This window comes from Myotis davidii, unplaced genomic scaffold, assembly GCF_000327345.1.
Source record: "Myotis davidii unplaced genomic scaffold, ASM32734v1 scaffold518, whole genome shotgun sequence".
Taxonomy (NCBI): Eukaryota; Metazoa; Chordata; class Mammalia; order Chiroptera; family Vespertilionidae; genus Myotis; species Myotis davidii.
In genome coordinates this window covers 59,602-77,810 of record NW_006289828.1, presented here as the reverse complement: position 1 = coordinate 77,810, position 18,209 = coordinate 59,602, and the positions used below count along the sequence as shown (strand labels likewise).

Here is an 18,209-nt window from a genome sequence, read left to right as displayed (position 1 = left end):
TGCGTTACTCTTTCCTCCTAGTTGTAGGACTTCCACTCAGCCAGCGTTCCTGTGGGTCTGGGTGATGTCCGTTCCGTCTTTTAGTTTCACTTTTGAAATGGTTGTTCGAGGCGGCAAACTCCGGCGTTAACCTATGCCGCCATCTTGGTTCTCTCCTACTTTCTCTATTTTGAATGATAGCCTTGTTGGATATCATTACCTTGGTTTCAGATCCTTGCTTTCCATTACCTTGAATACTTCAAGCCATTTCGTTCTGGCCTGTAGAGTTTCTGATGAGAAATCATCTGACATCCCTATTAGAGCTCCTTTGTAGGTAACAAATTGCTTTACTCTTACTGTCTTTAAGATTCTCTCTTTGTCTTTAACTTTTTTTCATTTTAATTATGATGTGTCAGGGGGTGGGCCTGCTTATTCTTCTTGCTTGGGACTCTCTGTGCTTCCTGAACTTGTGTGACTTTTTTACTTTACCAGGTTAGGGGAGTTTTCTGTCATTATTTCTTCAAATGGGTTCTCTAATCCTCGCTTACTTTCTTCACCTTCTGGCATTCCTATGATGCAAATATTATTATGTTTCATATTGTCCCACAGCTCCCTTAAGCTGTCCTCCTGTTTTTTAATTGTTTTTTTCTTTTTGGTTCTCTGATTGAATGATATTTTCTACCCTGTCTTCTAATTCACTGATCCAATCCTCGGCTTCCCCTAATCTGTGTATTCCATCCAATGTGTTCTTTATTAGTGCTATGTCATTCTTTACTCCTGACTGGTCATTTTTTCAGTTTCTATGTCTTTTCTTATGCTGTTGAGCATCCTTATAATAATTATCTGAACTCTATATCTGATAAATTTCTTATCTCCATTTCATTTAGCTCTTCTTCTGGAGAACTCTCTTGTTCTTTTACTTCGAGTTTACTTGTTTTTTTGTCTCCCCATTTTGGCTGCCTGTTTGGGTTTGTGTCTGTGTATTAGGCAGATCTACTATGACTCTGAGACTTTAGTGTAGGACAATATCAGACACTGTTTGTGACTGGCAGGACTGGGCCTGTTTGGGTTCTTCTTGCTAGAGGCCAGACACTGTTTGTGACTTACAGGACTGGGCCTGTTTGGGTTCTTCCCAGAGGCCAGACACTGTTTGTGACTGGCCTCTAATGCAGGACAATGTCAAACACTGTTTGTGACTGGCCCTGAGTACTATTTGGAGCTATCAGTAATTCACAGTTTATGGCTCCCTCTGCTAGGGCTGAGTACCTTGGAATGGACCAAGATGTGCACTAATGTTTGCCTTTCCTAGCCCCAGATCCAGAAGAGGTCAGGCAAAGACTCAAAGCCTCCAGACTGCCTCTTCCTGCAGTCTGATTGTTTTTGCATAGTTTTAATGTGCCTCAGGCTATAGGACACAGGCAGGCATAGACTCCACAGGGTGGGGTGAGAGGTTTTCCAACAGGATAGGTCAATTGCTCCAAAAGCTCCCTGGCTGGTAAAAGTCTATCTGAGAAATATGTCCTCTGCAGTGTGGTGGAATGACTCAGCACAGAGCTGGGGTGGCTGCCTTCTGAGCTCTAATCCCAGAGCCCCCAGCCCTGGATTCTCCTCAAACAGCTCTAGTCCACTCTGCCCTCTCCCTGCCAGAGCCCAAGATGAGTAGCTGCACACAAAATTTTATGCATTGGCCCTTTAATAGGGTGCCTGCATTTCCAGCTGTCTCTGGCTGGCAGATAGCAAGCCCTCTCCTTTTCACAACTAGATGTTATGTGGGTACCTTTCTCAGTTCTGGTGCACTGGGCTGGGGAACCCAGTTTGGGGTTTAGACCCCAGAGTTCTCCGTGAGAATACCCCACAGCTGAGCTATCCCTCTGGAACTTCAGCTGCTGTCTGTGGGAGCTTGACCAGCCCTCTTGTGCCTCCACACTTCCTATCAGTCTGTATGTCTCCACTTCCCATCCTTGGTTATCTGGGTTCTCTCCAGCTAGTCTTCAGTTGATTATTCAGAATAGTTTTTCTGTATTTTAGTTATAATTCCAGTTTGGTCCTGGATATTCCAGTGACCCAAAGAAATCTCAGGCTATTGGAGCATCACTTCATGAAATGTTTAATAATAGCAATAATTCCAATTTGGTCCTGGGAAAGTGTCAGTGTAGCTTCCACTTAATCTGCCACGATTTTGGGGCCTCCTATACTACTTATCATAGTGTTTTAGTAGTAAATGTAAATATTTATTTATACTAACATTTGTAATACTACATATATAACATATTTTTAATGTTATATTAAAATATATGTATGTAGCCCTAGCCAGTGTGACTTAATGGTTAGAATGTTGGCCCATGGACTGAAGGGTCATGGGCTTGATTCCTGTCAAGGAATGTACCTCAGTTGCAGGCTGGATCCCTAGCCCTGGTCAGAGAGCATGTGTGAGGCAACCAATCGATGTGTCTCTCTCACATCGATGTTTTTCTCTCTGTGTCTGTGCTCCTCCCTTCTACTCTCTCTAAAAAAAAATCAATGGAAAAAATATCTTCGGATGAGGATTAACAATGATAAATATATAATATATATATAATAATGTTATATGTGTAATAAAATAATGGTTTATGTATAATATGACATATTAGAAAGAAAAGTACATATTTTTAGTTCAAGTTATAGTATTAGAGGTACCTATTCTCAATTAGCTTGGGTATATCATTGCACATTTTATATCATACCTTGATGAACTGTTTTTTTCAGGACATATAAAAATACAGAATTTGGAAAACAGGGTTGATTTTTTTCACTATTAAAAGCAAAGTACCAGTAAAAGATGTCTAAAAATATACATAATGTTTTATTTTATAAAATGTTAAACACAACTAATCTACAGATGTTCAATTAGTAAACCCATTGCTACTATTACGCACTTCATGAAGTAATGCTCCAATAGCTTTAGATTTCTTTGGATCGCTGAAGACTGATCAAGGTGAGGCCTCACTTAAGACCACTCTAATGGAATGGATGCACTCCAGTCCATTTCCCTGATAACTCACTTTAGCAGGCCTTCTCTGCTCCAGCCTCCACATGAGATTACATTCAAAGCATCATGTGCAACTTCCATTTTAAAACTCCCAGGAAAGCAAACTCTATAAAACTCTCAACACATCAGTGCTTGAAGTGGGCTTAGAAAATAATAATATCTAGGCATCCAATCCTCTGTGTAATGTTTGAAAACATAACAGTAGCAAGGAGCCAGGACTAGAATCCAGGTACTCTGGTCCCAGTTCAAAGTTTTTCCACAGGCTACTTCACTCACCTGTTTTAGACAGAGAATTTCTTTCTTGTTTATAAAATTGAGTTGTTTCTCACTAACATTTATGCTGATCTCCATCTGTTTTTCTTCTGCAGATGGTAAATGTTTGATAAGCACATATCTCAAAATGTAAAAATATAATCTCTAACCAAGAGGCAGTTTTTGCTGCTTCCTGAAAGACATGATATTCTGCAAGAATATGACTCATAGAGGAGAAAGGGCGGTTTGGGTAGATAAGAAGACCTCCTAAAAGTTTCTTTAAAATCTCTATATTTGCTTTTGTGATGTAGAAATTATGGACCCAAATCCCTGCTTCTGTAAATGTATTTCTCCAGTTTTGTTTCTATATTCCTTACCTAGGAACTTAGCTGGAGAATTGTTGCTAAGCTAAGGTTAGACAATGTGGTCAGTACAATGGCAGCACTGCAGTCCCAGCTTCTCATGATCACCTCCATGAATTTGTCAAATAACCACTCTGTCTTGTTTTCTTCAACATAAAATCAATTTAAATGCTGCTGACTCTCATCATAAAATTATGTGAACCTGTGGCACATATTTGAATGTAAAATATAGTGATTTTAACCTATAAAATTATTTTTGGTTTTTAGCTACACGGAAGAAGGTTTTTATGAGGAAGCCGGACAGTCAATTTACAATGGTGAGTATAGACTCTGTTCTTTCTTCTATTGTTCTTCTACCTGGATAGCGATATGGCTGTATGTGTTTATGTGTCTGAGTGCACACCTCCATGTACTTATTATTTGGCAGCGAATTGTGTACGTGACTATGTGATGTAGGGGACAGGTTAATTACAGGGGAATTCTATGTGATTCTTTCTGAGTAAAAATATGAGTGTAATTTTTGAGGTACTATATGTATGTACAGCTTGGGGTAGTTTTGCAAACATGTCGATGTCTGGTGTGACTTGGGGAGGGCGGGTAGGTGTGGGGGTGTCTAAGCCTGATTTTCTGTGACCTTTGCCTTATTATTTGACAGGGTGCCCCAGCCAGAGAACCAGCTTTGAAGATGACTTGACCCTTGGAGCAGAGGGTAAGTAGCACAGCTCTCTGAGGTTGAGATTGAATAAGAGAGTATACATTGGATTGATTAAGGATAGGATGGAAGGGAATAACTGCAGAACAAAGCAGCCCATTCCTGGCATCTTAACCATAGGAAAAGAGCAATCTCAATAGCATCTAATGTGAAACTAAGAAAGCATCACATGCCCAAAAATACTTCTGCACCAACCTACTAGTATGTCTACTGGTCCACCATTGGAGCTTTCCTTTGGACCCTGGAAAGATAACGTATAAAATCATGAGAATATTGGCTGCCCAGACATCTTCGAAATGGTTCTCTGTGTAGGAAACCCAATGCAGCCTCAGTACTGGGTGTGAGAGAAACTGCATTGCAGGAAGATAAGGGCTTGAATAAAAGACAGAGGTATAGCAACTGTCTCCCGGGATCTGAAGAGACTCATATGGTGTGATAGAAAGTCTAGCCTGGAGAGCTGAATGACTCTATGCTTCTCGGAACAGAGGAACTCTCATCTAGAAACCATTCATGGTTCAGAAGTTCAGAGGCTAAGGGCCAATTTTTCTCTGGTATATAAGTCCACCTTCCAGGCCTGTGTTTGATTGTCTTTAGATAAATCCGTAAAGAATGGAATTCATGGGGTAGTGGCATAGATGAACAGAAGGGGACTAAATTTTAAGTCCAGAGGAGCAGATTCAGTGATTTTTATTTTCCCTTCTAACTTTCTCTTTACCTTTCTGTTCCTTGCCCAGCCACACTGATGGCCACTAATGGCAACCTCTTCTCCAGGTAAGTATAAGGTCAGCCGGAGCTACTGAATTGGGGTAAGTGTCATAGTAAAAAAAAAATTAAAAACAAAGAGCTAAAAATTTACAATAGAGTGAAATTTCCTGATCAGGAATGAAGTTGTAGACTGAATTTTTACAGTCCATGGTTCAGAGGTACCCAGCAGGGAGTGACTATGCCCAGCAGGGGTGTCTTGCAGCCAGGGTGCAAACTGCTTACAAAATTCATATGACATCATCTCTGATCCCTGCAGGAATTTCCTGGAGACAGGCCGGCCCTGCCAGCTACTAGATCTTGGCTGCAGTATGGCTTCCAGCAGCATGACTGGTGGGACCAACAAGACTAGTTCAAGGTAGGTACTGGCAGGGGTAGAAGGATAGGGAAGATGAGAAGCAGAAAAGAATGGAACTGAGAACTATTGCCCATTTTTTCTGGCATATCTTTCTGGAGCTTTTATGCAATCAAATACTTGAGAAGTATGACCATATTTGCTTCAAGAATAGTGAGGAACACTGAGGAATCTACTGCTCAGAGTTTGATGCTATGTGTGAAATAACAGGTGTCTTTCCACTGAGCTTTATACTGCAGGAGGTGTAATGGTACCATCATGGTTCCTGGACTTAGTATTACTAAGTGTTCAATAAACAATCAATAAATACATTGATTAAATGACTGATTTATTGATTGAATAAAGCAGTAAATATTGATTCATTCAGGCAGATTTCTATCCCCTAATGCAAGCCAGGCAATGACTGTATGGCATTTTAAAAGATGAAAAAGACAAAGAGCTTGCCCCCAGGAATTCAACAATCTAATAGAATGAACAAAATAACATGCAAATACCTTTAGAACAAGATGGAAAGTGATGAAAACTAGTGTGGTATAATTGAAAGTGGGAATTTCAAGTCAAAGTTTTGTTTTGCTTTGTTTTTTAAAATTGATTTCAGAGAGAGGGAGGGAGAGGAAGAGAAAGATAGAAACATCAATGATGAGAGAGAATCATGGGTCAGCTTCCTCCTGCACGCCCCCTACTGGGGATTGAATCTAAGGCATGTGCTCTGACTAGGAATCAAACCATGACCTCCTGGTTCATGGGTGATGCTCAACCACTGAGCCATACTGGCCGGGCTCCAGTCAAAATGTGAATTTGAGACCTGGTTCTGAGACTTATTAGTTATATAACTATCTTTAGTGACTTGTCCTTATAGAGCCCTAGCCCTAGCCCACACTCCAGTTCAATTAAATCAGCATCTCTTGAGATAAGACTCAGACATCTTCATGTTTTAAAGCCCCCTGAAAGTGATTCTAATATGCAGCCCTGGTTAAGAACCAATACTCAGACTTAGGCCCACAATTCAGATAAGGAAACGTGGGACCATGGAAATAAAATCAGCACTTAGGTAACAAACATAATAGTAGAGCCAGGGATCCCAATTATCCAGCTGTTAATTAAACAAAGCTACCTATTTGGATCAAAAAGCCCAACATCTTTTCTGAAGAGAGCGAAAGTGTTTATTCAAAGTCTCAAGTAATCCACAGCCCTGCTACCCCACTGTTGTTTGGGATGCGTAGTTATTGAGCTCTGTGTCACCCAGCATGGTGGAACACAGATTTGAATGCAGATACATGTTGGTGTCATGAAGAGAGAATATTTGATCTTCTGTACTGCAGGGCTTCTGTACTGAAAATGGAGCTACAAATGGGTCTACCTCTTAAAATCAGGTTTTGAACATACCTCACAGTGGGTTCTCAAATAGGTTGTTTTGTTCAATGCTGTTTTGTTACAACATTGATGAGATGACATAGGAGCTTAACAATTGTTTATAACAATTAGCCTATGGTAAATTTGATTTCACTATATGTTGTTTTGCTTAAAGTCACAAAACCTATCAATGACATTCAATGAGGACATATCATATTGAAAATTTTTTGCCCACACATATTCTCTAATTGTCCCCCACAACCGCTAAGGGTAAACTGGGTGGCAAGTTGCAAAGCACTTGGCAAAAGCCAGCTATGTCATAGTAGGTATGTGCAAGTGCGAACTGACTGGTTAATAACACAACCACAGATTTCTTTGTATCTGTATTTACTTTGTTGCTCAAATCCTCTCATAGGAAATTTTCTTTCACCTGTAATCAGTTATTCAAAGTCCTATGATAGAATTTCATTCAATTTTTAAATCAGAGCTGTATTGCAATTCCCATGTTTCAGACAGAAAATTTACATTCATAGAAATAAAAGGTTTTCTCAAAGTCAAAGATACTTGGATTACCCTGTCCCTCAAAATCACCCCTACTTACCCAAATTCCCTTTTTTCAGCATCTCTGAGATTCTGGACAAGGTGCAAGAAGACGCAGAAGATGTCCTCTTCAATCTGGGCTTTGGTCAGGAAGACCACAAAGACACTTCTCGGATCCCTGCCCGATTTTTCACCAACCCCTCCCAGGCCAGAGGCATTGATTTCCAGCTCTTCTTGAAGGCCCAGGTGCAGAGGATTGAGATGGAGGACCCATGCCTCATGCTGGCCAGTGAGTGTTCCCACAGATCCATGCTCTGCTTTTTCCTGAACCTCCAGACAGTGATCAATGGATCCAAATCCTACTTTCTCTCGATTAGCTTCATGTGATCCTTTGTCTCTTGTGTCTATTTTTCCTTATATTGTCTTCAATGAAGATGGATAACATTGACATCTTTTCATAGGTTTATCCTCCAGAGAAAGAATGGCTCGGGGATATTTATTTTAAACAAGCACACAGATGATTCTTATGCAATCCTTAGACCACATCTAGGGAAACAATAATTTAAGTTATACTGATTTCATAGTAAGGAAAGATATGAGAGGGCTCTTCTACCATGATGAGGTATAAAACATTCTATTTATTTCCATATGTTAGAATATATTTCAAATTATATTCTGCTACACTGAAAACAAGATGGTGTTTCTGACAGTGTTGTTTCAGATTCTTTGTATCAGATTCAACTTAGAGATTTAGTAAAACTAGACTCCTGAGCAACTGAAACAAGAATTTTGAGTGGGAGTATTTTCACACCTTAGAGGATTCTTTGTCACACTCTTTTGAGGATAGTTTATTGAATTTGTTGTATGTACCAGGTACATAATTATGTGTTAAATTCTGGAATACCAATAGCTAGACAAGAGGAGCATGACTCTTGCCTTCTGGAAGGTTACAATTTAATGAATTTATGGTTTATCACAGTGCTTTTCAAACATGGAAATGCACATGAATTACCAGAAAATATTGTTAAAATGTATGAGATACAGTCAGATTCTGTATTTATGACAAGTTACCAAGCAATGCTGATGCTTCTGGACTACTGGCCACACTTTGAGAAGCAAAGGTCTAATAGAAATGATAGAGTTCATCTAACTTCTCTACTCCAGTTCATTGCCTGGTCATTGCTATCCCTCAAATTTGTTGCCTTCTATAACCCTAATGTTTTATTACTTAAAAAAATAATAATGTTGATTTTGTAACATTATTTTTTGTTTCTTATGTTTTTGATCTAAAGCAAACACAGTGCTAGAGGTCATTGTTTAGAAAATACTGACAACAGAAAGATATGCTAACTCAAGATATAGAAATGTTTCTCAGACCATATAGAATTAATTTTTGGACTAAAGTAAAATAGCAACTTGGTGTGGGAAGTCAAGAAATCAGGAAAATGGAAGAACACTTAACTTTGGATGGTGAACACATAACACGATAAACAGATGATGTATTATAAAATTGTATACTTAAAACCTTTGCAATTTTATTAACCAATGTCACCCCAATAAATTCAATAAAAATTAAAGAAAAATCAAGAAAGTCAAGAAAGGGGCATCTGAGTGTCAAAAATCTAAATAGAAGAAATGCTAGTGGGGAAATTGATACCTTCTTTCTGGATTTTAGGTTTAGGAAGGCTTTTGAAGGGAGAAATTTAAGAAATAATTTGCTGATAGCCTCCCAGACTCACTGTTTTCAACCCTTGTACCCAGGCAGATTTAAGCAAGTGCAAACACTGGCTGTCACTGCTGATGCCTTCTTCTGTCTCTACTCCTATGTGTCTAAGACACCTGTCCAAAAGTTCACCCCACCCCACATGTTCTGGAATTGCAACCCAACTGATGTGCCATCCATCAAGATTCTGGCCCCAGAACCTGAACCTCACTCACCCAGAGATCGCCTCCGGAAAGCCATCTCCAAAATGTGCCTGTATACATGCCCCCGCGTCCAGTTATCACCACCCCACAATACCTCCAAAAGGAACAGTTTGGACCAAGTGGTGTGGGAAGTGATGGACAGAGTGAGAGGAGAGAAGCTCATTCTTCAGCAAGACCCCGAGTTTGGACCAGGCTCACAGGAAGGTCCTGTGCCCCCCATCAGGGGTACAATGCTGCCTACTTCTTGTTCATGTGTCCTCTGCCCTAAAGAGGAAACTCAGCAGGGGATGTCCACAGTGTGCGAACCACTGCAAACTCTGCATTCTGACCCCAAGATACCCTATTGCACACATTCTCTGCCCAGAGAAAATCTACAGTGGAGAACAGATCCTGCGCAGGTAAAGAGAGAGTTGTGGGGTCTACAGGCCACCAATAAGGAAGTCCACTTGGTCAAGGATGAGACTTTCTGGAAAAGGAAGAGCAGAGCAAGGAAGAGCCTGTTTCAGAAGGATCCCACTGTCAGGAAGGTTAACTCATTGGATCTGTCCATCGTCCAACAGAAATGGAAGCAGAGCCAAGAGAGGCCAGAACTGCGCCGATCTCTAACCCATCAGCAGCAGGACACTTTTGATTTGGAGGAGGTGAGTAGATTGGAGATGGGAAAGAGCCTAGCAGAGAAAGGCTCTGAATTCTTGTCCCTGGATAAAGGAAATCCAGGCTCCCTGTCCTTATCAGATATACCAATCCTTGAATTACACTCCAAGACCTTTGGGAATGAGTTAACATAGAAAGAGGAAAAGAAATAGGCCCAGTTTCTTAAGAGCATTCAGGTCTCCAGAACTGCTTTTCTCATTCCTCATTTTATCTGAGCTTCCTGAAGTTTCTCATCAAGCACTCTTGTAGGATCCACACAAGAGCAGAGGTCAGTCATACACTAAGCTAAACACTATTAAATAAAATATTTTCTCTTCTACCTTTACAGATATGTAACCATAAAGACCTGGAAGTCCAGGTTTAAATCTAGAATTCTCAGACTCTTAGGACTTCTATATGAGAACATGACAGTGTGGGCAGAGCCACTCTCCAGCCCCTGACTGTCCTCTTCTCCTCCCATGCCAACATCTGTACTGAACCATCAGGGATTTCATACACAAGTGTGTGACATCCCAGCCTGAAAAATCCAAATGCTTGATACCCCTTATCCCCATAAATAGCCATCCATTGGCCCTCACTCAGGCTCAGGAGTGCATATACTAGTAGAGGAGATGGCTCATGAGAGGACAGATACCAGGTACAACCAGTACAGTTCACTGAAGCAGGCTTGGGCCATTCGAGCAGTATATTTGAGATTCCGGATAACTGGTGTATTGTCTAGAAGGGGTAGTTTAGGATCCAGATGAGCACATCCCCTAAGTCTGCCAATTCTTTACTCCTTGGACTCTCAAAAACTCAGGACTCATCTTGCCTAGGTCTATAGTTCTTCCACCAAATACAAAGGTTTCTTGGCAAAGCTCTCAAGTCTTTGCCACAACAAGAAGCCATGATGATTCAAAATATCATTTGCATGTATGTCACCTCTCACTGAATTTAGAACGCAACCTCAGCTCCTGCCTTCCTCACTACCGGCTCTTGCCAAAGGAGAAGAGACCAAGTCTCTCAAGCCTCCTTCCCCTACAGCTGCCTGACATCCTGCACCTTTCCCCACCAGTGGCTCTGACTAGTTCTACTGGGATCTTGGTTACAGGTGCAAAGCAACAGTGAGGACGACGAGGAGACATACTGGGCCAGCAGACACACACCCCCTCATCTCTACCATCCTTTTGTTGGCAAAGACTCAAGAAGTAAGTCTCTCTCTCTCTCTCTCTCTCTCTCTCTCTCTCTCTCTCTCTCTCCATCCTGGCTGCATATCATAATCACTTGGGAATATTTTTTTAATACTCACAATGAAGAGTCCCACATCCTGAAATCCTGATTTAATTGGGATGGCATGGAAACCAGTGGCTGATATTTTGTTTTTAAGCTCCTAGGGCAATTCTATTATGGGTAGATAAATACTTCTCCAGATCCGTGATTCTCAGACATTAGCATTAGAATCATCCAGAGGATTTGTTAAAATACTAATGGCTGGGCTCTAATTCCCAGAGTTTCTGATTAAATAGGTCTAGACAGGGCCTGAAAACATGCATTTCTAGCAAGTTCCCAGGTAATGCTGATGCTGCTGTTCTGGGGGAAATCCTACAGAACCTTAATATTAAAAATGTAGGATGCAGGCCAGCAGCATTAACATCACTTGTAATTTAGTTATAAATTTGGAAACCCACTCCCTACCTGATGAATCACCATTATACCAAAATCCGTAGTGATTCTTCTGCACATCGGAGTTTGAAAAGCATTGTAGGAGTTTTGTAACAGGTGAGGAACAATCATGGAGATTTACATGCCAGCACCTACATTTTTAGCTACTTCTTAGTCAGCCCACATCATAGGACTTAGGGAAGACTCCTCAGTGTATCTATCTCACAGCTTTGTTCATTTAGGCTCTGAGCTCCTTTCTGCAACAAGGGTCTGATGTCGAATCTCACATACGTGGTTATTGCCACTGAAATGTCTTTCCTTGTGATGTCAGTTTTGAGTATTAACTCTTTCATAGGCATCTCCTATACATTTGAACATTTGGGCAAAAGATTTATTGTTTAAACTAGTTGAAACTTAATCTTCTATAGTTTTTACCACCTGTATCTCAGGACCACAGAGAATATGGCATCGGGGATAATGACTATTCCAAGATAGGAGGAATTGAAACCTTTCTTGAATTAAGTAAATGAATAAGGATTCATCTAGCTTAGAGTTCCCTTCATTGTGCATATCTTAGAACTATTTACTGCACTTCCTAGCACAATACCATTTTTGTTAAAACTCCAAAATTTCAGTGTTATTAGTCCATAATCACAAAGATCTCTACAATTCTCTTTTAATTCTAATAATCTGTGGCTTGGAGCCCTAATGGCTCTTCTTTCTCTCTTACCCATTACCTTCATTTCCAGGTATACAGATTAGTGACTCACAAAAGAGGTAAATATCAGGAGGCAGCAATATGTTATATACAGTTGAAAAAATTTAAGACATGGAGTCAAATGACATACCTCATATTAGTTCTTGCAGAAATCACTTTAGTTTTGTCCAATGAAATAGGAGAAACACACACACACACGTACACACACTGTAATCCCCCCTTATCCATGAGGGATATGTTACAACAAGACCCCCAGTGGATGCCTGAAACCATAAATAGTACTGAATGCTGTATGTACTATGTTTTTTCTGATAATATATACTTATGATAAATTAGGCACAGTAAGAGATTAACAACAACTAATAATAAAATGGAGCAATTGCAACAATATATTGTAATAAAGTTGTGGGAATGTGGCATTATTAAGTAAAATAAGAATGGCTTGTGATACCCTGACAGCTAATGTGATAATTGAGATGATTGCTAAGTGATTAATGGGCAGGGAACATTTAAAGTGTGGAGACTTTGAACAAAGGGATGTTTCATATCCCAACTGGGATGGGGCAGAGAGTGAGAGATTTCATCATACTATTCATAATAGCGTACAATTTAAAATTTCTGAATTTTTTATTTCTGGAATTTTTCATTTAATATTTTCAGGCCGCTGTTAACCATGGGTAACTGAAACCGCAGATAGCAGGGGACTACTGTACAGAGCTTGGCTCAAGTGCCACTTATCCAGCAGATGTCAGCCTTGCACAAGAAAATACCAAGATGTCCGGCAAAGCAGGCCACAGGGAGGATCTATATAGTTATGCCAGGGAGGAAGTATTTCTAGAAGTTACACATTTCACATAAGTTACTAGATTCCATTATCTGCCGTGGTGATGCAATTTCATTACAGCAAAAGAGATTGCAGTTAGAAATGCTGTATTTTACTTATTCTAAGGTGTACCTTTTCCACATTTTAATCTCTCAAGTGGAATGGGTCTTAATAACTGCCACTATCAGCCTATTTAATTGTTTAATGTTTTTGCCTCCTTAGTGAAATATAAAATAAGTATAAATCTTACAAATGATGGCTTATCCGAGTCAATAAAACAGTGTAACTTTAGACCTTAAATGCACTTAGTCTCTCAGATAAACGAGGAAGTGATTTTGCAGATTTTCCCTTCATGCCTCTGTTGAAGAAAGAGAAATCCCTTCACTGACACAGTCTTTGGCTGAGACAGGGACCACAGTGGTTCTCAAATCTTTCCAGTGCTCTGTGAGTTTTCTTAATCGTCTTTTCTCAAAGCTATGAAGTATCTCCCTCAATCATCCTTAAGAGATCATAGGAAAGGGAAGATAACCATGAAAACAGCTCAGTACTGCCAACATTAAAGACTGTGTGAGAAATATGGAAGGGAGAAATTCACTTACCACCATCAAAGGCAGAGATAGGCACAGTCCTGGATCTACTGAAAAACAACCCCACTCTGTCTCTTCCAGGGTCTGTAATTATTTCCAAGAGATGAATTATCACCCAGGATCTCTGTATGCAGTCCCAGAAGTTAATCTACTACTGATTATCAGGCATGGGAGGGTGTTAACATAGGTAGGAAGTGGTAGCCGCACCCAATCAGCCACTGTGTCCAGTTTGTAGCTCTCATTGCACAAAGACACTCACTTAAAGAGGCAAATACCAGTTCAAATCTGGCTCTGTAGAGCTTACCGCCCAAAATCTCAAGGTTTTTTCATTTATAAGATAAAATTCCTTTTTTTCTTCTGTAATTAGTACAAGGGCACCTTTTCTGTTAAAAAAGGATCTGGTCCCCAGCTATCAGCTTTCTTCCCCTCCCACTCTATCATTTAGTCTCTACCAGAGAAGTCTTACTCTTCCTCGAAGTTCCTGGAAAAGGATGGCCCTCATCATTCCCCATCACTTGCACCATGCTCAGAATTTTCCAATTCATAGCCCTTTTATTGGTGCCCTATTGCTGAAATTTAAACCATTTGACCTTTACCACATTTATAAAAGGCAGGGCCAAGGAGGTTTTTAAATTTTCATTGTTTGTTTCTTTTACCAGATTTGAGGTAGCACAGGCCAACAGGTACTTCTATTTGTGAAGTGATCATGTATGGAGATGGGAGGTTTCATTTTATGGTCAACTCTTCTAGTGGAAGTGAGAGAAGAGACAGGAAGGGTTTGTGGGGAGGGCTGGTACAGAGCATAGGATAAAGAATAACTAGTGTGACATAATCCTATAGGGGGTTATTCTAAGTGCTATCTGTGTGTACTTGGTGGAACCTATTGGGCCAGGTAACTACAGACTTGCTCTTTGGTGTAAAGCTTTTCCATATAATATTAACAATAATATATAGAGAGAGACACTGGACAATTTTTATGCCAAAATAAATTCCTGAAGAAGAACTACTAGATATGAAGTACAAGGAGAGATGGGAACAGGGAGAGGGGAGGGAGAGAGGACATTGTGAGAATGTGACAATTATTTTTCTGGCTTAATTATAATTCTTACCAAGATTGTTTTGTGCCCATTGGGGAAATATAATCAAAGATAAAATCTTCTCCTACCCCAGAATACCTCTCCAAAAGGTATAAGAGAAAGAAAACAGTTTTTATTTTTAAATAAACATTAAACCAGAACATGATGTGCATCACAGGCAATACACAATGAGGTTGTAAAGACAGAAAGAAATCTGACTTGTCAAATAACCAAACAAATACAACCCATTATACACATGTCAAAATAAACAATGACTAGTGCTCTTATCAGAGGACTCAACAGCACCATCTGTCATACATAGTTCATCTGGCATTTACCTGGTAACCGGGGTGACCAACTATGTTAGCTAATTGCCTTTATCCAAAGGAATAATAAAAGTTGTCCTATCTTTTTTTTAATACATTTTATTGATTTTTTACAGAGAGGAAGGGAGAGAGATAGAGAGCTAGAAACATCGATGAGAGAGAAACATTGATCAGCTGCCTCCTGCACATGTCCCACCGGGGATATGCCTGCAACCAAGGTACATGCCCTTGACCGGAATAGAACCTGGGACCCTTCAGTCCGCAGGCTCTATCCACTGAGCCAAACCAGTGCTGGCAAGTTCTCCTATCTTTATGGTAGAAAATAGTTTTGTGAGTTGGAACCAAGCCCCTAAGTTAGACTCCTACCCTCCCATGAAGATCAGAAGTTTACTTTGATTTAACTTCATCAGATGACATGGGGACATAGAAAAAATGAACTTCCCAGAGGATGACATTTCCAGGTGAATCTGGACAGATGAGTAAAGGCAGTGGGAAGAAGTAGAAGAAGAGGCAGGACATTGATATCCTAGTTAGAGGGATAACATGTTCAAAGGCAGACAGGAATGGAAAATCATATCTTCAGAAACTATACCCTGTGCCTAGTGGGAGAAATGGATTATATGGGAGAAGAAAAAATTAAGACTAGCAAAGATTACTAGAAAGCAGATTATGAAACAAAGTCTTCTATGTTATTTTAAATATTTTTATTCAGTCTAGGGAACCACTTAAAGGTTTTACAAAGGAATTATATGATTAGATTTCTATTTTAGAAAGATCTAGCAGAGATATGAGATATGGGCAGAAATAGGGAGCCAGTGGAGGAAGAGAAATCATTCAAGAGGGGAGAAGAAGAGTGGGATTTTTAATATATACAGTGGCTAAACCTAGGAGATGGGAGGTGAGGGAAAGAAAGAAACAGAGAAATTTCCAGGTTTTTTCCTTGAGTGACTGCCATAAAATATCCATTAGGAATGAGAATGCAACTAAATAATGATTAGGAACCTTGATAAGACTTTTTATTTATGTGACAGGGCTTGAAAATATTAATGAAAGTGAATAGGAAATTATGTAAATAAGGTACGTAAAGGGGTCAAGAGACTCTAACAAGTGTTCTTTTGCTTTTGGTCTTTGGTTAGGTTTGGTTTGGTTTGGTTTGGTTTTAGGATGGGGAAGGTTTAAACATGTATATTTGCTGAAGGGGAAGAATTAATAGGGTGGGAGAGACTAGGGTTCAGGAGGGAAGGGAGAATGATGACCTGAGATCACTGGAGAATTAGATTGAGTTGAGAGCCAGTACTTTGGGGTGGGGAGTTGGTTAGTCATGAACTAGAGGTGCAGATCTTTGTCCGAGATTAGAGAAAAGGACAGGTGTGAATACAGTTACATTGGTCATTTGGGGAAGACGCCCAGAAAGTTCTGCCTATTGGCTTCTCTCTTTTGCCTGTAAGGTCATCACTGAAAGCGTGACACAGGGAATTTCAGGAAGATGGTAAAGATTTGATTTGTCACTATGGAGAAAGGATGAGAAATATTTATGAATATAAACATCTATTCACAATTGAATCGGTGAATAATGTTGAGGCTCAGCTCAAGGTACAGGACATGGGTTTGCAACGGTTTTGTAATTTTCTACAGCAATGCTCAGCAATATATATAAAATAATAAGAATAAAATATAGGCATACTTTTATAAGTATAAACAGAGGCGAACATTCAGATATCTCACTTCATGGTGAGAAGGGCAGGAAGCCAGTCACATGACTGCTCCTGCTGCTGATAATAATTTTAAATATTACTTATAGTAGTGAGAAGCATTTCCACAGGTGGGATATGAAAGTTTCTATTAGCACCAATACCCAACATTGTCTTAAAAATGCATGATGTGTTTGCTGTTCATTTGCATTGCAGGCTTTCTCCACCACCACAGTGCCTGCTCTGACAGCAGTGGCTTCGTAGAAGAGCCTAATTCCCACCTCTTCTTGCAGGAGGTGGTACTGCCTCCAACCTCCAGCTCCTGCTCCCAGACCTTACAAAGTCCTGAACTCAGTGGGAGAAAGACAACATGGCACACAGGGAAGGAGACCAGACTGAGAGACTTGGAATCTACGTTCTGATGCTGTCATAAACTGCACACACAGAGAAAGACCTTAGGCATGTCTTCATTCCTCTGCGTGTAGATGTCTCTACTATGTAGGTATTAGAATACATGATATGGACAGTGGTAAACTAGACAAAGACTTAATTTTCTCCCAAGTTTTGACACTGCATAGGACAGTTAGAGGATTTCAGGATGATGAAGTTTGAGAGACAACAGTTGCTACTGGGATGCTCTCAAAGGGCTCAAGCTAAGTGAGGAAGGAAAAATCCCACTTCCATACTCAGAAACCTTGGTGCAACCCACGAGGGAAGTCCCTCTGAGCCTCTATTCATTCTTATGGGCACTCCATTAAATTCCAGAATGTCTTCCACATTACCGGAGTCCTGATTTTCTTCTTGAGGCCTCATCTGAGAAGATCCACTTACAGCCTCCCCCTTAAAATCAGCTTCTCCCTCTACCCCAAACTTTGTATCTTCATAGGAAGAGATGACTGGAATTCAAGGTCTCTCTTCTTGGCCACTGCAAAAAAAAAACAAAACAAAAAACAAAAAAACAAAAACAAACAAAAAAAACCACAACAGTATTTTCTGCTGGCAGAAAACAATACAAGTAAAATATTTTCAAATCTTGCCATGTTTCTGGAGAACTAAAAGTCATGGTTTCTGTTGGATGAAAAACGTTGCCAAACATTTTCTACCAACAGGGCTTGAGCACCTACAGTGCTCTACAGTAAGGCAGTATGTGGTGCAGACATCTTGGATACATTGCTCCGCAAGAACATTTTAGTAGAGTGGGAGAGCTCTCTCTCTCTCTCTCTCTCTCTCTCTCTCTCTCTCTCTCTCTCTTTCACACACACACACACACACACACACACAATTTTCAGTCATGTATGACTTGGTTGCATAATAAGTTGCAAAACAGCAAAGAACAGAAGATGGGAATTTGAGGGAAATCATATCCATCCATGATGAGTGTTAAAGAAAGAAAATCACAGTAAATACCGCGAGCTGACAGAGGT

General features: G+C 40.1%; 1 protein-coding gene across 1 annotated transcript in view; it reads left to right on the top strand.

Annotated features, from left to right (window-relative positions):
• TESPA1 (thymocyte expressed, positive selection associated 1) overlaps positions 1-17,717 on the top strand; it is a 37,496-nt gene extending 19,779 nt beyond the window's left edge. Inside the window, exons 4-11 of the mRNA XM_006762684.2 lie at positions 3,889-3,938; positions 4,277-4,330; positions 5,068-5,104; positions 5,355-5,453; positions 7,424-7,632; positions 9,105-9,910; positions 11,014-11,110; positions 17,002-17,717. Coding sequence (XP_006762747.1) covers positions 3,889-3,938; positions 4,277-4,330; positions 5,068-5,104; positions 5,355-5,453; positions 7,424-7,632; positions 9,105-9,910; positions 11,014-11,110; positions 17,002-17,207 — 1,558 coding nt within the window. The 3' untranslated portion in view covers positions 17,208-17,717. The remainder of the gene's footprint in view (positions 1-3,888; positions 3,939-4,276; positions 4,331-5,067; positions 5,105-5,354; positions 5,454-7,423; positions 7,633-9,104; positions 9,911-11,013; positions 11,111-17,001) is intronic.
• Positions 17,718-18,209: the final 492 nt, after the last annotated feature.